We start from the raw sequence: 24,226 nt of genomic DNA, 5'->3' as shown, positions 1-24,226 counted from the left end.
GGATTGATGCAGGATTCCTGAGTTCTAGTCCTGGCTTGGCTACTGCTTTGCTGTGTGACCTTGGGCAAGTGATAATTTCTGTGCATCTTAGTCCTTAATTAAAGTCTTTTCACTAGAAAGGATAATACTGTTATGGATAAGAAGCGATCAGACCAGATTGCGTGTGGGAGATTTAGTGTTGTATAAGGTGCCTGACAGAGCCCAGGAGGCTGAAAGCTCTATTTATGGGCAGAACCACTTCTGGCACAGGAAGCGGATATGTAGGCTTCCCCCACACCATGGGTGTGCCATAACCCTGACCTGGCGGGCCCACGTAGAGGAAAGAAAAAGGAGCTCAATCCCTATGACCCACTCAGTCCTTTGTCCAATCTCTGCTGAGCTTGAGAAGAAAGAGGCTTAATCGAGAAGGTGATTTTTGGAGATGTGGAAAACTGGCCACTAGAAGCTGGAACGAGGCCACCAACTTATTGCAAGTAGGTCAAACAGCCCACAGAGGGTGCACTACAGAGCTGGGCATTGAACAAGCAAAAAAACCTTGTCCCTTAAAAATAAGAAAAATACATAAAACCCCCATTCAAAACAAGGTAATACTCATCATATTGTATCTGTAACCTTTGCCCCCACACCTCCCACCTTCTCCCTCTGGTTCAGTCTTCAATGCACCTGTCTATTCAGAGCAGGAGAGATGAGGTGTCAAACTTTCTGTGCAAAGAACTGAATTCCACTTTTAAATGTTGTGTATTAGCTGCGTCACAAACCACAATCTCCCACGGATGTCAATGGGAGACTTGTGCAAAGATCAAGGACATCACAGCTTGTGTGTAGCAGAGTTATTTGTTCAGCATTGTTGCATTCACCATTGTACAGTGGGCAGATACACTCATCTCCACAATATCTTATGCTGCCCACATCCCCACTGCGTCCGAGCGCCTGCCAGCAGGGCGTTAAGAGACATGACTGACACCTATCACATATCGTTCATTGTCTCTCCAGGGGGAGACTTGTACATGCAATGGAGTGTTTTATTTTGGTGGGAGGGGTTGTCATTTTTTTCTAATTTCATTTCTTTTTTTAAGCTGTACACCTTGCTGTATGTGTCCATTGGCAAAGGCAGGTCAGAGGTGGTCCTGCACCAGGAGTGGAAGATGGTGGTTTATGATGGTCCTCAGGCCCTGTGGAGTTTGTTCCACAGTCTGGAAACAGCCCCTATGAAAGCTCTGCCCCCTGAACACATGCTCTTTACCCTGGGGGTAGAAAGTTCCATTGAGCCAGAGCAGCAGAGTTGTGGACCACATTCTTCATCCCAGAGCTTTAGGCTCTTGTAGATATGCTGGACCCAGGCCACTGTATGCCTTGAAAAGGAGGACTGAGACCCTTGAAAATGACCCACTATTCTATGAGAAGCCAGTATAGCGAGCAAAGGACAAGTTGGAGGTGCTTGCAGCAGCCCGTGTTGCAGAGGAGACACATTGCAGGGTTCTGTTCTAGCTGGAGTTTCCCCAAGCACTGATGGTTTCACACCTAGGATTACTGCACTGCTGTAATCCACATGAGCAGTGACGGAGACGCGAGTAATTAAGCCAGGTCACTGTCTGCCAGGATAGGGTGGAGCCTCCTGGCCAAACGAAGAAGGTAGAATCAGTGAGTAATCACTACGAACTGTACCGGCCAGTTGTGGGTGTGTACCTTCCTCCACAGAGGCTGCACCATGGCCACAGTCTCTTCCAGGTGCTTTCCTCTACCCACCAGCATCACCCCCATTTTGCTTGGGTTCCGCTTCAGCCAGCTGTTCTTCAACCAGGAACTGAAATTGTCCAAGCACTGGGCCTTCTTGACCACCCTGTTTGCTCTTTGTTTCTCTTTCTGCCCTATCTCATCTCTGTTTCGCTCCCTATTCCCTGCCTGCCCACCTTCCCTTTCCTCCCTGCAGCAACTCTCAGTTGCTCCCCACCCCACACCCAGGGGGCTATTTCCACATCCTAACCCACCCCACCTGCTAAAATGATCATCCACTAAATTGACATTCAATGAAAAAATTCACTCATTCTCCCAGATGTTTTTGTCTTTCCTAAATCCTTCCCTTGCTTCAGCTTCTCACTTCTCCTTCTACACACATTTTGGTGTCTCTTTACTTCAGCCTTTCTTGTGCACCCTTTCCCCATGTTCCCCACATCCCTTTTCACTATCTCCTTCTCAGCTTTTGATTCCCTTCTCTCCAGTGCAGGGAGATTGGTTCAGTCTTCTTCCGTGCCTGCTTCCCACCCATCTCTATTGGCAGGGTAGAGATGCTGATGGTGAAAGAGTTAACGATAATAACTCTTATTAATAATAAGATAATAATAATAATAAGATAATAATAATAACGATAATAGCTTGAACCAAGTAGACCACAATCAGCGCTGTAAGTGATACTACCCTCTTCTCACTGGACTTCAAATGTCAAATCTGTATTTAAATGGAAAGCCACTTCCCAATAAAACTCTCCCAGACCTAAGCGGTAATTAAAGAGACTACCGTATTGCCAGTTTTCATGTAAGGATCAGTGAACCCAATGAAACAAGATGAACTTGGACTCCAGCTCTCTGTCTTGCCAAATAGAGAGTATCCCCTGCTGACAAAAGTTATACAAAGTTATACAACAGCTGAAGCCACATGTTCCCTCCAGTGGAGACCCCATACAGATGTATGTGTTTGATTTCCTGTGCTAGCTCTTGGAAATGCTTTAGATCACGAAGCGCTGCCAGTAAGATGACTTGAGCAAGTGCGTGCTTTCCCCCATGTGGCTCTTTGCCATCCCCTAATCTGACTTGCCTGCCAAAAAGTTCTATAGAATCAACCAGACCACCTGCTCTCTGCAGCAACCAATAGAGAGGAAAGGAGCAAAAGGGAAAAATGGGCAGTGACACGTACACTGACATGGTTAGAAAACAGACATTGACTCTTCAGGGATTTGCACAACAAATACTAAAGAAACCCCTGGAGTTCCTGGGACTGCTGCCCCCAAACTGCACTTCACTCTTCTCATGTGCAAGGGCTTCTTAAGATGACTTGGGAACCTCGTTATATTCATCTGTAGCATTAGAGTTACTGAGACTTTAACAAGAACAGTCTTCAAACAATGCTCAGCCTGCAGACAAAAGGACCGGAAAGAGAAAAAAAATAGCCCCAAAATACATTTAACTCCCACGGACTCATATCAAACCATCTTCTGTAAATCCACAAAAGACAGGATGTCAGCAGTTGGATCCTCCTTCTTCCTCACACCTTGTGTCCAAGTGTAATGCAGGATCTTGAGCCCAGTCCTGTCCCCACGGGACTACATGGGAATTTTCCTGAATGACTTCAATGAAAGCAGGGGCAGATCCCTGTAGCACTTAGGTACACTGGTGCAAATAAAGCCTGACCCGGAAAGCCCCTCTCCCAGCTTTTGTAAACCTAATTCTGATCCTAAATATAATTTTAAATCTTGCCCTGTGCTCAGTTCCCTGCTGTGGTGAGGTTCCATGTTTTTGGAAGCAAAGTAGAAAGACATCCGTTGGGCTCTGCAGTGGGTTATTTTCTAGACTTAAAACACAATTGCAGTTGAATCCTCTCATGCGGCAGGGAGGAGAGGTTGAGTGCTGGACATGTGAGGCAATGCCAACTCACAAGTTTGCTTTGGCATGGCCACCTGAACTTCTGAGTCCTAGAGCACCGCTTGGTTGATTTTGCCTCCATAGTCCACTCAAAAAAATCAAAACACGCTGCCTTCACGGCACTCCTAGCTCTGCTGATCCACGGCTTGAATCCTATTGAAAGGTTTACACCCAAGTTCCTAACACAACAGTGGGGAGCACTACCAACCACATAATGGGCCGTGGGGTCTGGAATAGAGAACCGGGAGTCAGGATACCTGGATCCTATGGCTCTTCCAACCTATTGTGTGTGGATCTGGTCTGCAGAATCCCAAAAGTTTCAAGCCTCTGCCCATGTCATTCAGTGAATACGTTATACCATGAAGCTGATGAAGAGCTCATGAGACAATGCAGAATGACGTGCCAGCAGCGCACAGTTCACACAGCATTTGCAAAGGCAAAAGGCCCCGATCATCCACCTTTCACAGTCCTTGGCCAAGACTAGCAGCAAGGAGAAGAGCTGCTGAACCCAGGCAAGACTGAGGAGATGCTGACATGAAGAGGGAAGCAGCTGGAAGAACTCATCTTCTCCATAACTTCCTCTGCTAGTGAAGATTTCTAGCCTCTAATTGTTAAGCTGGACCCCAGTCTGAGGGTCCTTTTGGACTCCTCAGTGCTGCTGGATGCCCAGACTGCCACAGCGGCAAGAGATGTCCGTCACAGTTCAGGGTGACCATACCTCCCACTCTGTCATACAGCAAGCACACCCACACTCAGGCTTCTGGCTCCCCCAGCCATCACCTCTCCTGGGCAGAGAGACGCATCTTTCTCCCTTCCAACCAGGGTATTTCCAGGCCGAACAGTTCCCTGCCTACACTGTGATCCCTCAGCAAGGCAGACTACCGCAACAGGCCAGTGCCTGCCCTTTGTTTTCTCTTCAGAGACTAACAACAAAGTAAGTTACCACACAGTTTTTTCTAAGCAAACATTTATTTGTAATGTACAAAGCATTACAGAGAAAACATTCAAAACAATAAAAGAACCTACACACATGCTGATAAGCTCACCAGAGATCACCCCAACTCCAACATGGGCTCTGTCAGGTGAGCTGTGCTTCAAACCACACACAAGAATTTTCCTGTGGTTTCAAGTTCATAACAGCCTTTGCTCAGAACAAGAGCACTCATGGAAAGTGTAGTCCATCCTTTACACAGCCTAGGTGGCTTTGATTAGGAGTTTCCAGGAGCAGGTAACCAGAAGACAATGGGTTTCTCTCTCCAGGCCCCCCAAGGGCCTCCAAGGAAATCCACTTCACATGTATTGTCCCAGCCAGTTCTTTCAAGTTCCTAACACCTCCCACAACTTGCATGAATCACGTCTCCCTCCTCAAGAAGTTCCATGCAATCCCACAACAATGCATAAACCTTTGGATTTTTAATGCAACAAACTCAACTAATTAAACTTAATTCAACAAGATTTAACTTCATTCAGTAATATTTGTCCAGAACATTGTCATGTCTGTCACACGCCCACTTCAATCTGCAAGTGGCCCTATCCTATCCGGCATAGATCTGGTGATCCACACATTCATGAACACCAGGCTTCATCACTACAGCCCATTATATTTAGGAATAAAGCTACATCCCCTGATGCAGATTTGATGGATACAAAATATGACAGCCTGTCAGCATAGCAGCACAGACCTCCATGAATACATCACTTGGTGCTCCTCTTTGAATAAAAGCACCCAGCTCAAGATTTCTATCCTGATTCCTAGATCCAGAAAATAAGGGAATGTGAGCCACACAAACTGAAGTGGGGAGGAAGGGTTCACAGACACTCATGAGCGCCTGAACTGCTGAGCATCACACGGCTCAGATATATACTGTTCCGTGCATTTATTGCTTTTGCCATCTACATCCCTTAAACACCCCCTGGATTTTAATGAAAGTCTTCACTTGATGTTTAATATTCAAGTTTAAAAACTGTATTACTGTGTTATAAAAAACAGATCCATGTTCCCCAGAATCTAGATGAAAACAGGAAATAAGAATTTATTATATAGACTTAGAGGAGAATAGGATCTAGCCTGCTAGTTCCAAAGCCTCATGTACCCTCCCTTTTTCCATCCGTGGTTTGACTATGAAGCTATGACCTCTAGGCAGTGGTGACTTGAAATAAAGTCAGCTGAATATATGCACCAAAAGGAATCACTCCAGGCAATAAATTTAAAACATTTACTTATTTTTGAGGCATGAAGCATAAAAGCTGGGAAGGACATTGCATATTCAGGGCTGCCAGCCTTTTTGATAAAGGATAAAAGCCTGTAGCAATACATGTCAAGCTGTGGTTTTGGTTTGTCTCTGTACTACACTTCAACCCAAAGGACTCCATAACTCTTGTCAAGTTCAGGGCCCCATCCTGCGAACATCTGCCTACGTGAACCACATTATCCACATGAATAACCAGTTTAACTCAGTGGGATTGCTCACCTGGGGAAATCTGTGCAGGGCTGGGCCCTTAATATGTTATACAAACTATACACAGGGATTACCACACTGATCTGTGGAGCGCAGCTGCCTTTCAGGTGAGTGGTGGCAGCCGATTAGCAGCACCTGGCAATGCGTTTGCAAAACTCTGGGTCAGGAAATGAAGAATACTCGATCCATTTGAAATTGCAGGTGCAGCTTCAGACAGGCAGAATGCAATAGGGTGCATGTGTGTATAACAATTTGTTTACGATTATAGTTACACTATTATTTTCTTTTCACACTTTAATTGGGACAGGTTGAAGAGGGCCACTGGCACTGCTTTTGAGAGAGAGATGGCAGGCACTGCAGATGGCCAGCTGGCCACATCACAATCATTTTTTAAAAAATCTTCATAACCTTGATGGGGTTAAGGGCCCCAAGCAGGGATCAGGGGCTCATTGTACTCTATGAAGACAGCCCCCACACCTTAAAGAATTTACACTCTAGATTGCAACTGGATGACTGGTGAATGAAAAAACAGACGGTGCAGAGGTAGAGAATGGGGTGACAGGCCACCACTTGTCTCACTATCACCAGCAGCTGTTGGCTTGTTGGGACCTCAACAGAGGCCAGGTTTAAAGAGGATCCTCGCTCATACTGCCTGCATGTCAATTACCAGCGCAAGCGTCTCTGCCTGGACCACACAGGTGCTCCTGCTTCTCCTACTGCCACTTGGCTGGGCACTTTTTTGGTCACCAGTGCATTTTATTACATCGCAAACAGCTATGCTGAAAAAGCCAGAGTGTGCCTGTGTGTAGACAGTGGAAAGTGATGTTTCCTCCATCCCCAGAATTAGCCTCACAGTAATTAAAGCTTCACACTGAGTTACCATCCTCTTTCCTATTATTTTCATAGAATTTTAGGCTATTTTTAAAACAGTGCTGTTTCTGTACACCACTGCTGTCAGGACTTGAATGCATCCCAAAGCAGGTGGCTAATTGGGGTCTGGTACATACCGAGCAACTGGCCCATTTTTAACATCAAACTGTGATGCTTGAGTGGCTTAATGCATATACAGAGTCCTGCTATTTCCAGTCCAGTTAGCATCTTCCACAGCTACTTTTATTATACGTGGGAGATTTCTTCCCAATGCCATCCACTCACCCAGGGCTACCGACCCTGTCACTGGGACCATGGGTTCCATTAACGTTAAATTTTAATAAGCAACACCTTCCTCCCATATGATGGGGCATATGGTGACCAAAGCAGCCTTCCCAGAAGCTTTCATAATGGGGTGCCCAAATTTTGCATCACCACGGGCTGTACTTCACACATCAATTCATTAATTTTCCTGCTCATGAAGCATAGAAAGCACACTTCGGATCACCCGTTTCCAGAGAGCCCACAGTCTCCTACCAATGTTGCAACCTGCTCTATATTAAGGCTGAGGTGGGATGGCACAGCATCCTTCCAGCATGTGCAATGCTGTCCATGAGGTCTTCTCCATCCAATCCTTGTTGGATCAAACATGCAAACATAGCGGGCTGGGATTCTGGAGGATGGAGCAGATGGCTAAGCCACCCGAGCCAGCACTGAATCACTTGGGAAGACATTGGAAGCAATGGAGTGCACTGGAGTGGGTCCAATGCCTGTTACGAGGTGAGACCACCATATGCCTTCAATATGTCATTGCGGTTTCTTGTCAAAAGCATTCAACCGGCGCATTTGCAAAACAGAGGAGCGCACAATCAGAAAAACTGCTTGTCCCATGCTCTTCACGGCTGGATGAACAGAATTGCTGTTGTGCTCCTCAGTAATACAAACGGTTAGTAGATTAACTCCAGGATGAGTACAAAGCTGCAAGGAAAAGGAATCCATGGACTGTGTTTTAGGATTGCATTAGCAGCTGTATGACACTCAGGCTCCATTTGCACAGAGGTTGTACTGTCAGACACAGCAGTCTATTACTCGTGTCTTCAGGTGCTACCAAAAGGATTGAGGCTCCATTGGGCTGGGTGCTGCAAAGACACACACACAGTCCTTCCCACAATGCAGATACAGAGACAGACGAAGGACAGGGAGCAAGTATGTCTATCATATCAGCACATGGATCCGGGATAAATTGGCGGTTTTCTCAGTTGCACGGTTTGCTGTTTTGTTTTGTTTTTAAATTAACCCTACTACTAATCCCTTATCTACTTCTATGAAATATCTCTATTTTACTGACGAAAATACAGAAAGAGAGAAAGTAACTTGCTTCTGATGACAGGAGGGAGCAGTGTCAGTGCTGGGAATAAGACTCAGGAATTCCTGGCTCCCAGACTCATTCAGACTTCTAGACCATGCAATGCCCACATTTTTCAAACATGGTCCATGATTTTTGGGTACTCCAGTTTTTTGGTGAGACGAGCGGCGCAACCATAACTAAGTCAACAGAACGGTGGGCACTCAGCATCACAAGTTGCATACCCAAAACTCCAAGCATCCAAAGTCATCAGCCACTTTTGAACACTTCAAGCCTAAGCGCGATGTTCATTTCTCTCTCTGCAGGCCTAGCATGAGCTATCTCCATCTGTGATCTAGATCCAAATGAGGCCCCCTTTCTCAGTCCTCTGGGGCTTTTGCTTCATTAAAAAAATAATTCCTTTTGGATTTTATAATGGAATAAGCTAGGAGATTGAACGACATGATGCACTAGCTGGCACCATTGCAAACTAGAGAGTGCCATAACTCATACCCGGTTGGCTGGTGTCCAGTATGCTTCAGCTGCCAGAAGTCCTGCAGGCAGTGCAAAGCAGCTGGACACGTTCACCCATACAGAGTTGGAGCCACCAGCAGCCGTGTGAATCCAGAGGGGTCAGGATTCTTCACTGGGCTCTACTGACTAATGCTAGAAGGGAAAATAGCGTGCTAGGGAAGGAGTGTTGTCTAGAGCAGAGGTTCCCAAACTTTAACAGCCCGCGAACCCCCTGCATCCGATGAAGTGAGCTGTAGCTCACAAAAGCTTATGCTCAAATAAATTGGTTAGTCTCTAAGGTGCCACAAGTACTCCTTTTCTTTTCACTAAATTGTGAAATCTTGTGAACCCCCTCCTAAAAATGAATATTTCCAGGGATTTAAGTTTAAATTTCCTCCGCACTCTGCACAGCTCCTGCTGCTGGACCCCATTGACCACCCTGGTCAACTGAGCTTGGGCTGCAGGTCCCGCTGACCACTGGGGCTCGGGCTGCCAGCCCCAACTGCCTGGCCCCACTCTCCCTGGGGCTTGGGCTGCCAGCCCCGCGTGGAGCACTGGGGTTCAGGCAGCCGGCTCCCCCGCTCACGGGGGCAGGGCTCAGGCTGCGAGCCCCAACTGCCCGGCCCCACTCTCCCTGTGGCTCAGGCTGTCTGGCTTGCAACCAGGTGTCACCTGCCGTCTCCAATGCCTGGGGTCCTCTGGCTGCCACTAGTGAAATTTTTCTGGCGAACCCCCTGTAACGTTCTGCGAACCCCAGTTTGGGAACCACTGGTCTAGAGGTTTGAGCCAGGACTTAAGGGATCTATTCCCAACTCTGCCAATGAGTCAATGGGTGACTTTAGGCAAGTCACTTAAGCCCTATGCTTCAATTTATCCAGCCGCTTTATAGATGTAATATTGCCTTCCTCACTGGGGTACTTCAAAGGAAACTCGGCAACTGACCTTTGCAGAGCTCTGTTTGGTTGCGTTTGGATCACAGAGTTCAGATTTCTCCTGGTTTCTTCCAGAGACCTGGCAAAACTTCCCAGCAGCCCAGGCTTGCTCATCACCTAAGCAACCCTGCTCCACTTTGGTTTCAAATTCCATTGTGAATCTGAAACCAAGTGAGTTGTGTGCAGTTAGGGCTTTGTTGCAAACATTTTACCTGGGCTCTACTCATGTGGCTTCATTGTCTTTAACAGGTCATCAGATTAAAAAAAGCTGTAGAAATGTCCAGGGTGGCTTTGAAAGAAGTCTGAAGTACTCACTTTACATTCCTTTGCTATGAAAAGCAAAAGCAGCGCTGAAAGCAGCCCTGGTCAGTTCTCTAAGTGCATCCACACAGAAAACACCCCCACCCCACCCCCCACCCCAAACAGCAAGTCTCAGAACCCGTGTCAGCTGACTCAGACTTGTGCTGCAGAGCTAAAAATGGCACTGTAGAGGTTTGGACTCACCAGGATTTGGAGCCTAGGCTGCTGCCAAAGCCCAAAATGTCTACACTGCTATTTTTAGTCCCACAGCACAAGCTCCTTGAGCCAAAGTCTGTTGACCTGGGCTCTGAGACTCAGTGATACTTTTTTCATAGGGTGATCGGCTGCGGCATAGGGGCTTACAAGAAAGCAGAGAGAGAAAATTGTGCATTTGATATGAGATGACAGAAGAAAAGATATTGGGGGTCTTGTAAACCCTTGCACTTTTCCCTCAGGTAAAACAAAAATAATTTAAAAAGTTAGAACATCAGCCACACACAGGTATTTGCTGAATATTTGGACTCCAGATAATTGTTGTTACGAATATTGTGATAGCACACAGGAGCCTCAGTTGCAGACCAGGACCCCACGGGGCAAGGCACTGTGAAAGTGCAGAAGAAATAGATGGTCCTTGCCTCCAAACAGCTTGCAATCTAAGACAAAAGACAGGCAGATACAGACAGATGGGGGAGCACAAAGAAACAACATGTGTCAGCGTGGTAAGTAAGCAACGAGGAGAAACCATGGAGAGGAAAAAACACAAGAAGGAAAATGAAGTACCATGAGTGACATTACAACAGAAGTCCCAGAGGGGTTGGTGACAGGTAAAGACACCTCAGCATGGTACCGCCATCTGAGACTGAGTTTCTCTTCAGCGCTTTATTCTCCCCACCCTGGAACATCAAGTTATTCCAGGACACAAGACATCCCAAATAAACATGTTCCACTCTAAATGTCTATGAGAGCGGACAGGCCATGCTCAATAAAACTGTCAAAAGAGCTGACAGGATACAAGCTACCCCCAAACACATCCTCAGGAGCATTATGTTAATCTCCCTGCTGAAAACATGAACTTGTTTAGAGACAGCCCTGTCTTGTATTAGTCATTCCTGGCAGAAAATCGCTCCCATCATTAAGTTTTTTTGAACACTCATTCAGTAACTTCAGCATCCTACCAGGCAGTTTATTTATGGGATCAATGACCACTTGCATTTGGAATAGAATTTGCACATTGTCTTTGACAGGAAGGTGATTGCTGAGGTGATTTAGTTGACAGTAGCTTGGGCTTTGCTCTAAAGCGTTTTAGAAAATTGCCAAGACATATTGCAAGAAATTCAATTTTATTAAACGTGGGCTGAGTAAGGTTCCCTGAACTTTTGAAGAAAAAGCCTTCTTTTAGTTGCTAATAACTTTGCAAAATTTTAACTGTCTGCATACCAGCTGTCTAGCCCAGGCTCTGTTGTTTCTGAGAACAAGGCTTGGGGGGAATATGTTCTGCAATAGTTAAATTCTGGTGATCTATTTCTTTGAAATGTTCTAGTACCCCTGTGCTGTGGAGCAGGGACTTGAAATTCAGCCGTGGGGTGGCCTGTGTGTCAGAGATTTGCCTTCTGCCATCTCTGTGAAAATTCACCACAATTTGGCAGAGTTATAAAGGCTTTGGGGAGGGGTGGGGGGTGGGGAAGAGAATCACAGTTCACACATGCTCAGTTGCGACTTTTGGATTTTAGCAGGTAAAATCTCTGACGAGTCCAGTCTCAACCACCACGTTCGATCCCCACACAGAACCTAGTGCTGACCTGACTTTGTACGTGCCATCCCCACAAAGCAATGTAGCATACTCCTGCCCAGGGCTACAGGGGCTCGGAAGAACTTTCACTGTAATGGCCAGGCACCAGAACTAAAAGCAGGGAGCATCTCTCTCCTGCGATCTCGATGCCCTGGCTGCAGCATGGAGAAGGAAGCCATCTGATCTGAATGCAGAGGGGACAACACGCGGACAAGGAAGACAGGAAAGGACTAGGGTGGGACAAGGAACCTACCGAAACTGAGGACTGGAAGAGGGGAAAGAAACTGAGTGGGAATTGGAGAAGGGAGACGGGAATAGGAGTCATGGATGAGGGGGAGAGACTGGGACCTGGTGAGGGAACTGGGAGAAGAATAGGAGAAAGCTGGTTGGGAAGGAGCACCTGAGATCAGATGATAAGCTTGAGGGAATGTGGGACTGGATGGACAAGGAAACTGGGACTAAGAAATAGGGGAGGAGAGAGCTCTGACAAGGCATTGGGACTGGTGGGGCTAAGAGACTGAGGAAAGGAGCTGGGGGAGGGAGGCAGTGACTGAGATTGGATGAGAATCACAATGGGGGCGGGGAAGTGATAGGATGAGGAGCTGGGAGTGGGGTGGTAAACTGGAACTGGGACTGAGATAGTGGGGACTGTCGGAAGAGAGAGGGCGCTTTCATGGTTAAGACAGTTGAATGCATTCCTGGGGAACCGGAGCCTACCCCTGTCCCTCTGCCCAAGCATTCCCATGTAATGCTGGGTAAGTCAATGCAGCCTAACTTTCCGCAGCGGTCACTACCTGGGAGTGGCTCATTTTCTGGGTGCCTGACTTGAGACCCTGGTGTCTGCTGTGCAGAAGCACTGAGTACTCAGAGCTGCCACTGAAGTCCCTGGGAGCAATACTTGAACATAGTTAGCGCTATATAATGCTAAGTACTCTGAGGAATCAGGCCCTAGGTATCTCAAATTGGGCACTCAAAATTAATGGATACTTTTGACCTTAGTCTCACTGTAACTCAGCTCCCCATCTGCAAAATGAGGCTCACACTCCCTCACTTCACAGGGGCGGCTGTGAAGATAAATTCATGACTGTTTGTGAAGCATTCAGATACTATAAATGATGAGCACCACAGTAATGTCCTCCTGGGATTTTCTAATTCTGTCTTCAGAGCAGGGGTTGAATAATGTGCAGTAAACAAGGCCTTGGGCCACACATTTAACAATGGGGATAAAACAAAACATTGCACAGCCGCTCATTAATTGAGCGCCGTCCATCCTGTGCAACGAGTGAAGGAGGGGTCCTGTGGGAAAAATACTGCAAGACCATGTAGTTAAAGACTGTCCCATAATACATATGCACAGTGGTTGTGGGGGTTAAATTAGCTTCATTCTTTTAACATAGTTTATTACTGTGTGTAATATACCTTATTTCATATTTTTATAATCTATATTAAAATACATTTTTAAAACGTTTCTTAATAAAGGACGCATCACTGTATCTCTTTTCTCCCAAAGAGAAATCATCAGGATCCAGCACCTTTGGTAATAAGACACGAGCAAACAAATCCATTAAATAATTTTTTAATAATTGTGTGAATATTTAACATAAACTGACTTCCTCTGTGATTGTACCTGCCACGACGGAGCGTCGAGAACAACACGTCAGAACAATAAATAGGGAAGTGGGAGAGACAGACAGGTGTGTATTGTGGAAGCGCTGATAGTGGCTCCATAGTTAAGCCCACCTCAGGCTTTTGACTGACAGGATCTTAACACTTCCCTGGAGCAGGTTCGATGCAGGGTGGCCAGGTGCCCGGTTTTTGACCGGAAAGTGGTCGAAAAGGGGACCTGAAAGTGTCCGGCCACATCTCCTGACCGGACACCCAAAGTCGGGTCACTGCGGGTTGGGGAGGCACCAGGTCATCACCTGCATCAGCCACTGCTCAGCTGGGGCCACCTCCTACCCGCATTGGGCACCTGCAGCTCCCAGCCCTGGCTTCACAGGAAAGTCCTTCCCAACCCAGGATGGGGATGCGGTGGGGGAGAGCAGCAAGCGATGGGGAGAAAAGAGGGGGAAGGTGTGTGAATGGGTGGCGGGGTCATGGGGGAAGAGACAGGGTGGGGCAAGGCCTCGGGGGAAGGTGTTCAACAAGGGGGTAATAAAATGGAAATGAATCAGAGTAAGCTGTTTTTTTGTATACATGGTTTATGTATAAATGAGTATTTTTGCTTGGTTGCCTCTTTTAGCCTTTACAGTGGGGAGAGGAGTTTGAACCTAGACAAAAAAGTACCACAACTTTTTTTGTTCGGTTTGAATTTTTCACGTTTGGGAGGATCAATTTAAAAAACAAAAGCCAAAACTAGAATAAAAAACATCACTGCAACTAGAATAGCCAATGTAGATTCAATCTGGGGTCTGACAGTCTTATGGAAGCAAACAATTGACAAGGATCAACAGGATAGGACATCACAATACCTTCTTACGCAACATTTCTTAAATAAAATTACTAACTAGAGACACAAACTGGCTTCAACAACTTAAGTTCCACCTTCTTTCTCTCCATGTTTACCATGGAGCATACCCATCTGGAACTCTGCACAGCCCACGTCTAGTGGCTAAATGATATCAATACAAGTATATATCAATACGTTTATCCATGTAGACCAGAGGTTCTCAAATTGGGAGGCGGGTCCCCCAAGGGTGGGGCAGAGAATGTATTCAGAGGGGTGGGGGAGGGTGAGAAGAAAAAAAACCTTACTGTGCACATTTTACCCACAGCAATAAATAACTAGCAACACATCAAGTGCTCAGATGGCGCTGCGTATTTTAATGGATTTCGGTGAAGCTTGCATCGCATTATACAAAGTCATTGCCATCTGCACGTGAATCTGTTTACTGCAAGGCAGTGTGCACATTTAATTGTAAGCATTGACCACCATCACAGTTTTGGTTTTGCTCTTATAACAATGGGTCGTTGGCTCTGTTTGAATCAAGGCCTTATTGTTTTGAATATCTAGTGAGGGTTGCGTGCTGATTTTTTAAAAATTGACATACGTACTTGTGTGGCGGGGAGGAGGGGCATAAACTACGACAGGCACAAAGAAGGGGGCGTGATCAAATAAGTTTGAGAATCACTGATGTAAACAGACGGAAGACGGTTCTCACTTAATACAGACTCCACTACCCATTTACTACAGTTATTGATTCCACCAAACGAACCCAAACGTATCATTAATGTTATAAGAAGTTCCTTAAATAAAACAAACAAAAAAACCTCACACACACAATAGTGACCTGGTTCATCTCAAGAACACACAAATCTGCATGAGTTGACCCCACCAGAAACGCTCTACTTACCAGTTGATTTCATTGTAGTCATTGTGAACTTCCCACCAGAAATAAAACCAGACCAGCGTCAGGAAGAAAGTGAAGGTGAGGATTAAGAACCAGAGTCGCTCCCACTGTGGAGGCAAAGGAAATTAACATTAGCAGGGACCTACACTGCAAGGATTCCAACGCTCAGAACTGATGAAGTCTCATGCTTTGTCTACACATAGTTTTTTTTTCATAGATTCATAGGTATTTAGGTCAGAAGGGACCATTATGATCATCTAGTCTGACCTCCTGCACAATGCAGGCCACAGAATCTCACCCACCCATTCCTGCGAAAAACCTCTCACCTATGTCTGAGCTATTGAAGTCCTCAAATCGTGGTTTAAAGACTTCAAGGAGCAGAGAATCCTCCAGCAAGTGACCCGGGCCCCATGCTACAGAGGAAGATGAAAAAACTCCAGGGCCTCTTCCAATCTGCCCTGGAGGAAAATTCCTTCCCGACCCCAAATATGGTGATCAGCTAAACCCTGAGCATATGGGCAAGATTCACCAGCCAGATACTACAGAAAATTCTTTCCTGGGTAACTCAGATCCCACCCCATCTAATATCCCATCACAGGCCATTGGGCCTATTTACCATGAATATTTAATTACCAAAACCATGTTATCCCATCATACGATCTCCTCCATAAACTTATCAAGTTTAACCTTAAAGCCAGATAGATCTTTTGCCCTCACTGCTTCCCTTGGAAGGCTATTCCAAAACTTCACTCCTCTGATGGTTAGAAACCTTCGTCTAATTTCAAGTTTAAACTTCCTGGTGGCCAGTTTATATCCATTTGTTCTTGTGTCCACATTCGTACTGAGCTTAAATAATTCCTCTCCCTCTCCAGCATTTATCCCTCTGATATATTTATAGAGAGCAATCATATCTCCCCTCAACCTTCTTTTAGTTAGGCTAAACAAGCCAAGCTTCTTGAGTCTCCTTTCATAAGACAAGTTTTCCATTCCTCGGATCATCCTAGTAGCCCTTCTCTGTACCTGTTCCAGTTTGAATTCATCCTTCTTAAACAAGGGAGACCAGAACTGCACACAATATTCCAGGTGAGGTCTCACCAGTGCCTTGTATAATGGTACTAAAACCTCCTTATCCCTACTGGAAATACCTCTCCTGATGCATCCCAAAACTGCATTAGCTTTTTTTACAGGCATATCACATTGGCAACTCATAGTCATCCTATGATCAACCAATACTCCAAGGTCCTTCTCCTCCTAATTAAATTGGTAGAAAGGTAGATTTAGTTCCCTAGTGTGGATACAGCTGTGCTGATATAAACATCTTTATTCTGATATAGCTAGTCTTGGTAAATTTAAATGTCTATGCCAGTATAAATATCTTTAGCCTGGCATAATTACTTCCACTTGTGATGGTTGCAACAATTTAAGTAAATTAGCTTTTCTACTGATTTAGTTAAATCAGTGCAAGAATTCTCTGTAGACAAGGTCTAGTTTGAGTTCTTTTTTTATGCATAAAGAATGAATCCCCTCAGCTCTGCAGCAGTGTTTGCAATGAATGAAAATCTAACCTCTGCTGGCTGAAATACTTCACACATGCTCACTCTGTTGATACTGAGAAAGAGGAATGGCCTTGTGGCTAAAGTAAAGGTCTCGGATTCAAAGAGACCTAGGTTCTAATCCCAGATTTGCCACAGGCTTCCTGTATGGGCAAGACATTATTATTCTGGGACGCAATTTCCCCATAGGTAAGATGGGGATAATACTTATCTCTCAGGTGCTTGAGAGTCTTTATTCACTATGGTTGTCAAGTGCTTTGTGATCCTTCCATTGGAAATACTATATAATCTCAAAAAGAAAAGGAGGACTTGTGGCACCTTAGAGACTAACCAATTTATTTGAGCATGAGCTTTCGTGAGCTACAGCTCACTTCATCAGATGTTTACCGTGGAAACTGCAGCAGACTTTATATACACACAGAAATCATGAAACAATACCTCCTCCCACCCCACTGTCCTGCTGGTAATAGCTTATCTAAAGTGATCAACAGGTGGGCCATTTCCAGCACAAATCCAGGTTTTCTCACCCTCCACCCTCTCACCCTCTCACTTCTGATGAAGTGAGCTGTAGCTCACGAAAGCTCATGCTCAAATAAATTGGTTAGTCTCTAAGGTGCCACAAGTCCTCCTTTTCTTTTTGCGAATACAGACTAACACGGCTGTTCCTCTGAAACCTATATAATCTCAAAGTATCTTTACTAGGTGGGCTTCCCCTTCTCACAAGGTCAAGGCAACTGTTGTGAATTCTACTCCTGTTGGTGCCATGTATTTAGTTTGCCAATTACTGTTGTGTCCACATGATTCCATGCACCATGTCATGGATGCTCAAAGAAGAGCTCTACCTCAATGCTACAGTAAGTCTGTAGGCCAGGGGTAATCTATTTTTTTGTCAAAGTCCAAATTTCTTGGTATAGATTCTAGAGAAAATGGTATAGATATAGCTTCAAGGTCTAGGTTCTAGAAAAAATACAAAAAAAACAACAACATTGATAATAATAAGTAAATAAAAAGATTTTTGCAGTCCCTTCAAAAGCATCTTGCAGTCCAGATTTGGCCCCCGATCTGCCTATTGACTACCCCTGCTGTAGGCCTTTCCATGTCCAAAGCACTCAGATACAGGTGTGTGTAAATCCAAAGTTCCCACCGGCATCACTTGTTTTTCCACCCTTATATAGAGTATTTTGCAAAATACTCTAGTGGAAAGAAATAGGCAACATTTGACTCAGACAACAATATTCAGTTTTGTGTATTATCTTAAAATCAGCTACTTGGTGTTCCATTCCAATAGACTGGAACGTCCCAAAGACGTTCATTTAGGAAGCAGCATTTGGAGAAAGCTGTTCTGTCCCTAACTAATATCATTTCTGTGTGTTCCCCACTGGTTATAGTCCACAGCGTTAACAGTTCTGCAGGCACAGATGATTTTGCTTCAAATGCCTTTCAGTCAACTTGGAAAAAAAACTGACGTAAATTAACAAAGGAGAACATTCAAATTAGCCCTCTCCCTCCAGAAATAACAAGACAGGATACCAAAATTTATAAGCAGACTCTACTACTATAATTTCTTTCTAAACTCTGAACACACTATTAACCGGTTTTCAAAATATGCTTTTCACCTGTGAACTATGACTTTGCTTTTTTAATTACAGCAAACAATGTAACCACCACAAATAACTGAGTATGCATTTTGTTATCACATAAGATTCTTCCACTTCTTTCTCCTTTTTATCTTAAAGGTTAGTCACTTACGTAACAGTATTTTGATTATAATTCATCATGCACAAGCCTGGATTCTAATTTGGTGACATAGCTTTTTGCTTTATGCTCCACAGCACAAAATGGTACAGAAAGTACAAGGGCTGGAATAATTTAATCACCCCCTTTGCTTGCAATAATGTTTTCCACTAGACATCCCTGATTCTTGATACAGGGGCAAAGCTTGGATCCTCAAGAAAGCCTAAGGGAGTCGGGTGCTAAATCAGTATCAATGGCATTTGGGTGCTTAATTCCCCTAGACCCCTTTCAAAATCCTAATGTTTGACATGTCTAAAATTATCAGCATCAGGGTAAAGACAGAGCAATGCTGAGGGCTTTTCAGGTGCAACTTCTACAAACATTAATTGCAATTAAAGTGACGTGGCTAAATTGCTGTGCTGAGATCTTATACACCATTGCCCGCCCACACATCCAGCCTTGCTATGTGTGGACTGAACACAGGCGGTGCATCCTAAAGCACATAGCATCCAACAGAAATCTGCACAATTTGGCTTCACAAGGGTAAATCCTGAGGCTGACGTGAACCCCCAGGAAGAGAAAAGTGATAAAGTTTACCCAGCATGCTACAGCCTCATTGAAATCAATTGATAGTTTTCTTACTGGCTTTGATAAAGCCAGGATTTCATGCTGAATATATAAATGAGACCTTGCATTTGCCATACACGTCCGCTCCTACTTACTGCCTTTCTGCACACACCGCATGTATCAAAGCAACAATTAAAACCAATGTGAGAAGGAAACATTTCCACGGTAAGATGTCGCATGATAAACCACCTTGGTATTGAAGAGCCAAGACCAGATCTGCCGAGCCAAGCTGGGGTGGGGGAGTGGGAGTGGGGGAAGAGAAAAGGGGTTGTTTTCTTGGATGAAGACAAACGAGATTGAATTAGTTAAGAATGAGATATTCTGTTCCATGGCTCAGGGGGTTGCCACTACGTTCAGAGAGGCACGGACTGCTTTTAGCACAGGGAAATGGGAGTTGGGAGCTCCCAACTCTGCCACTGATTCAAATAATTCCCTGGGCAAGTTCCCTAACTTCCCCCTGCCTCAGTTTCTATAAAATGAGCTCAGTAATTCCCTCTTTCATGGAAGTGGGTTTGGGATTCTCAAATGACCAGCACTAGAGCGGCGTAAATTAACACAATGCACCCAACTTCTACTTTCCTTACCACCAAAATTCATTTGTGCCCAAGAGGGTGTTTGTGACTATTTTGCAGACGCTGGATTTTCCCTGCCTCCCCATCACAGGGGTTCTCAATCTTTTTCCCTGAACCTCCCACCCCCAACATGCTACAAAAACTCCATACCCCACCCAGGCCACAACAACAATGCTTGTGCATATAAAAGCCAGAGCCAGCATTAGCTGGTAGCAAGCAGGGCAATTGCCCAGGGCCTCATGCCATGGGGGCTCCACAAAGCTAAGTTGCTTGGGCTTCGGCTTCAGCCCCAGGTGGCAGGACTCGAGCTTTCTGTCCTGGGCCCCAGTGAGTCGAATGCCAGCCCTGCTTGGCGGACCTTCTGAAACCTGCTTGTGGCCCCCAGGGGGCCCTGGACCCCTGGTTGAGAACTGCTGCCTTATCAAACGCACCTCCTCTTCATTTTAAGAGGTGACTTGTACTCAGAGAAACCTCACTAGTCTTCAACACAAGAATGGCCATACGGGGTCAGACCAAAGGTCCCTCTAGCCCCGTATCCTGTCTTCCGACAGTGGCCAATGCCAGGTGACCCAGAGGGAATGAACAGAGCAGGTAATCATCAAGTGATCCATCCCGTCGCCCATCACCAGCTTCTGGCAAACATATATGACCATTGATGGACCTATCATCCATTAACTTACCTAGTTCTTTTTTAAACCCTGTTATGGTCTTGGCCTTCACAACATCCTCTGGCAAAGAGTTCCACGGATTGTACGTTCCTTATGTTTGTTTTAAACCCGCTGCCTATTAATTTCATTTGGTGACCCCCTAGTCCTTGTGTTATGAGAAGGAGTAAACAACATTTCCTTATTTACTTTCTCTACCCCAGCCATGATTTTATAGACCTCAATCATATCCTCCATTAGTCATCTCTTTTCCAAGCTGAAAAGTCCCAGTCTTATTAACATCCATCATTTCCTTTTTTATCCAGTACTTAACAACCTACTACGCCCATCGAGTCCAGTTCACCAAATTACTGGATAGGTTTTCCAAAGCAACACATTTGCATTTATCAATATTCTACCTCCAGAAAGGGAGTTTAAATATGCCTAAAGTGCTGAGATGCTAGTTTCCTGGGTTCCTCTGCCTCTTGACTTGCAGGATTTGAAATGGCATTACCAGTAATAGAAACTTCCTAAACTTGTTATGAAGTAGAAATCAAGGCTACCAAAACTATCCTTATTTATCTCACACCAACACTGACACGAGGAAAGTGATCTTTAAATACGGAGATGATCACTTTGGGATAAGCTTGGATTATGTTCAGGTTTAGGATGACAGCTATTTCGATAAACAAGCCAAGCTGGACATTTCAGGGCAGTTTATTTACATTGCATTTATACGTAGGTACCTTAATTTGTGTGGGGCTCTAGTGGCTATTTAGGTCCAACCCTCTGTGACAGATTGTTCTTCCTACATCTATTTGCTTAGCTGACTGTTTGATATACTTTTTAACAAATTTTATGTCCGACGTGCGAGTTGTTTCAGAGGAACAGAGCTTTCTTTACAAGTCTAACAAAAAAAATCACAGCATCACTGATACATGCAGAGAATGAAAATTATACTGGCCAACTTCCAGAATTTGTTTAATTTAGCCTTAGGACTAGTACAAAAAAAAGCTCATCAACTCCAACATGACCGTGACACTTTTACAATTCTAAGTTTGAATAATCACGGCTAGCACTAATATTTTACAACCGTATAAAGCAATGGTTTTCAGCCCTGACAGACCCCCAACTATTAGACTTTAAAATCACGTCATTCCGATTACTGAAGTATCAACCTGTAACAACTGCATCTAGGTGTACAAAATGTAATTACAAGAACATGAACAGTAACCATTATAAATATACAGTTTAAAAGTATATGAAATGTATGTTTGTATACTCTATTAAATTTTCCAACTGACAAGTTTGTCAGCGTTGAGATTTTAGCACTGAAGTTTGGGGTTTTTAAAAAATGCTTTATTGACTCGAATGTTAAAATGCCAGGATGAAGAGACTATGCTAGCTGGTTATCAATTACCTGTGCAACTTTTAACCCTCATGTTGTCAAAAACAGATGACACAGACCCACTTTGCGGAGCCTTACAAATGAAACCTGGTAGGTATTTCATGGAGGAGGAGGTGGTGCTGTTAGTTTGGCAACATGAACATTTTGGACACTTTATAAAAAGAGGCTGGTACATGCAGCAAGTAAATGAAGACTGGGATTTGTTTCAGATAAACATGGCTACTAGTGCTATTGTGGGAAGTCTTTCAAAGGGAATATAGAAACAGAGGTCATGAACATGTACAGTCATTAGAAATTGCAAGGCTCTTTCCCCAAGCCCATTGTCCTGACCAGATTTCAATTTGGGTGATTACATTCTGAATACCTAGCACTCCCCTCCTCTGTAGTTTCTCCCCACTATAGGATGTACTTCCAGGCTAGACTTATACACAAGCAGCAAGATCTTGAACTGAATCACCCAAGTTCATTCACAATGATTGTACACTGCAGAATTCCAATAAGGGGAACAGAGAAGATAAGCACGTCCTAACACCTTGAATATTGGGAATTCTGTGGAGTGGATACAAATAATTCACATGAATGCTGTATTTGATGTGCGGTGCGCATTCTTTTAATTTGGGGGTAATCCTTTTAATAGGAGATAGTCCTTTGGTCCCACACTGCTCTACTCACATCAGTTCCAAGTTACCAAATCCACAGGAGATATGTGTTCTTAGATCCATTTTACCAATGGGTAAGATGAGGCTCAGAAAAGTAACTTGCTGAAGGTCAGAGTGAGAGTGAGCTGGGACTAGAACTCAAGAGGCTCAACTCCCTGATCCTTACTCCAGCCCCAAGATGATCTCTTTGCTTCTAGTGACATGAGCCGTGCCCATAATATGATAGCCAGTTTGATTAAAGTGCAAGTTCTAAAGAGACAAATGGATAAAGCAGGTACATGCAATAGTCTCTTTGTGGAGCACACCAGCAGAGTTCACAACAGCTCAGAGGAAGATGGAAAATTGCTTGCTTGTTTAAAATAAAGAAAAATGATTTTGAGGCAAGAATACTGAAAAGGTCAAGAGCAGACTTAACATTATCAAACTAGAGAAGCACATTTCTTCTTTTTCTATATTAAATATACCACCGTACTTGCAATTTATTATCTACTCTCTAGTGCCTAATCTTAGTGGCATTTCAACAAAAAGGAATTCAAGACATTGGCTTTCAGAGTGTCTGCAGTTCTGGTCAAAAGATATCAAATCTTCGTTTCTAAAGAACTTCCCCATCTTTGAGCTGCAGTACAAACCTTTCAAAGCTGACGGCAAGCATGCAATTCCTAACGATGATCTGTACCACAGAGTGCTTATTGTAAAATAATACTGTACTTGGCACTCCTATAGCTCCTTCCATCTGTGGACCCTACATCACCTCACAATAATAAATTTATCTTCAACATCCCCTTAAGATCTGGAAGTATTCTTCGCAATTAAAAAAATAAAATCAGGAAACAGAGGCAAGGAGAAGTTAAATCTTGTCGATTTCTTTCTGCCTAACATCCCTAAGACAAGGCTTTTCATATCCATCCCCACAACTAAAACTTGCATCCAGGCTTTCATCATCTCAATTACTGTGGTGTCCTTTTCCCAGCCTTGAAAAATGCAACCTTGCTCCACTCCAGTCCATTCAGAATACTGCTGCAAAGATCATTCTCCTAGCCCGTCATTTTGACTGTGTCATCCTTCTCTTTGCATCCTTCCAGTGGATGCCCTTGCTCTATCTTAACAAGTTGCTTGTCTTCACTTTCAAGGCCCTCCACAGCCTATCCCCACCATACCTGTCCTCTCCCTACTGCACACTTGTTACAGTTTCAAACCAACACCTTTGTGTTTTCTCTCATGTTGCCCCCATACATTTGGAAGGTGCCCCCTGTAAATACCCACAAAACAATCTCATTATCTACCTTCAAATCCCTCCTCAGAACTCTCTTTTGTCACCATGACTACAACAACTTAGCACTCTCTCATCACATCAGCAGCCCACTGCCTATCACGCAGACCAGTACTGTCTCATTGTTTCCTTGTCCTCCCCCATTATAGCATTTGTATCCATCTATTGTCTCTTGTCATACTTGGATTGCAAGCTCCTTGGGCAGGGACTGTCTTTCTGATCTGTCCTTGGACAGCACCTGGCACAAAGGGGTCTTATCATAGAATATCAAGGTTGGAAGGGACCTCAGTAGGTCATCTAGGCCAACCCCCTGCTCAAAGCAGGGCCAATCCCCAATTTTTGCCCCAGATCCCTAAATGGCCCCCTCAAGGATTGAACTCACAACCCTGGGTTTAGCAGGCCAATGCATCCATGGCTAGCGCTCCTACTTGTTCTGGTAATACACATTATAAAAGTAATTAATAACTCGGCCAAACTCACACATCAAGTCAGTGGCTGAACTAGGAAGACAACCTCCAAGTCTGCACTGTAAGTTCTACTCCTCCATTTTAAAAACAGTGAGCTAT

General features: G+C 44.5%; 1 protein-coding gene across 5 annotated transcripts in view; it reads right to left on the bottom strand.

Annotated features, from left to right (window-relative positions):
- Nucleotides 1–24,226, bottom strand: part of GDPD5 (glycerophosphodiester phosphodiesterase domain containing 5) — a 337,677-nt gene that overhangs the window by 83,039 nt on the left and 230,412 nt on the right. For all 5 annotated transcript variants that reach the window (XM_073334846.2, XM_073334855.2, XM_073334875.2 and 2 more), the window contains one exon: nt 15,197–15,300. In XM_073334846.2, coding sequence (XP_073190947.1) covers nt 15,197–15,300 — 104 coding nt within the window. The remainder of the gene's footprint in view (nt 1–15,196; nt 15,301–24,226) is intronic.

This window comes from Lepidochelys kempii, chromosome 1, assembly GCF_965140285.1.
Source record: "Lepidochelys kempii isolate rLepKem1 chromosome 1, rLepKem1.hap1, whole genome shotgun sequence".
Taxonomy (NCBI): Eukaryota; Metazoa; Chordata; order Testudines; family Cheloniidae; genus Lepidochelys; species Lepidochelys kempii.
Note: the sequence above shows the minus strand (reverse complement) of the source record. Positions and strands in the feature narration are given on the sequence as shown.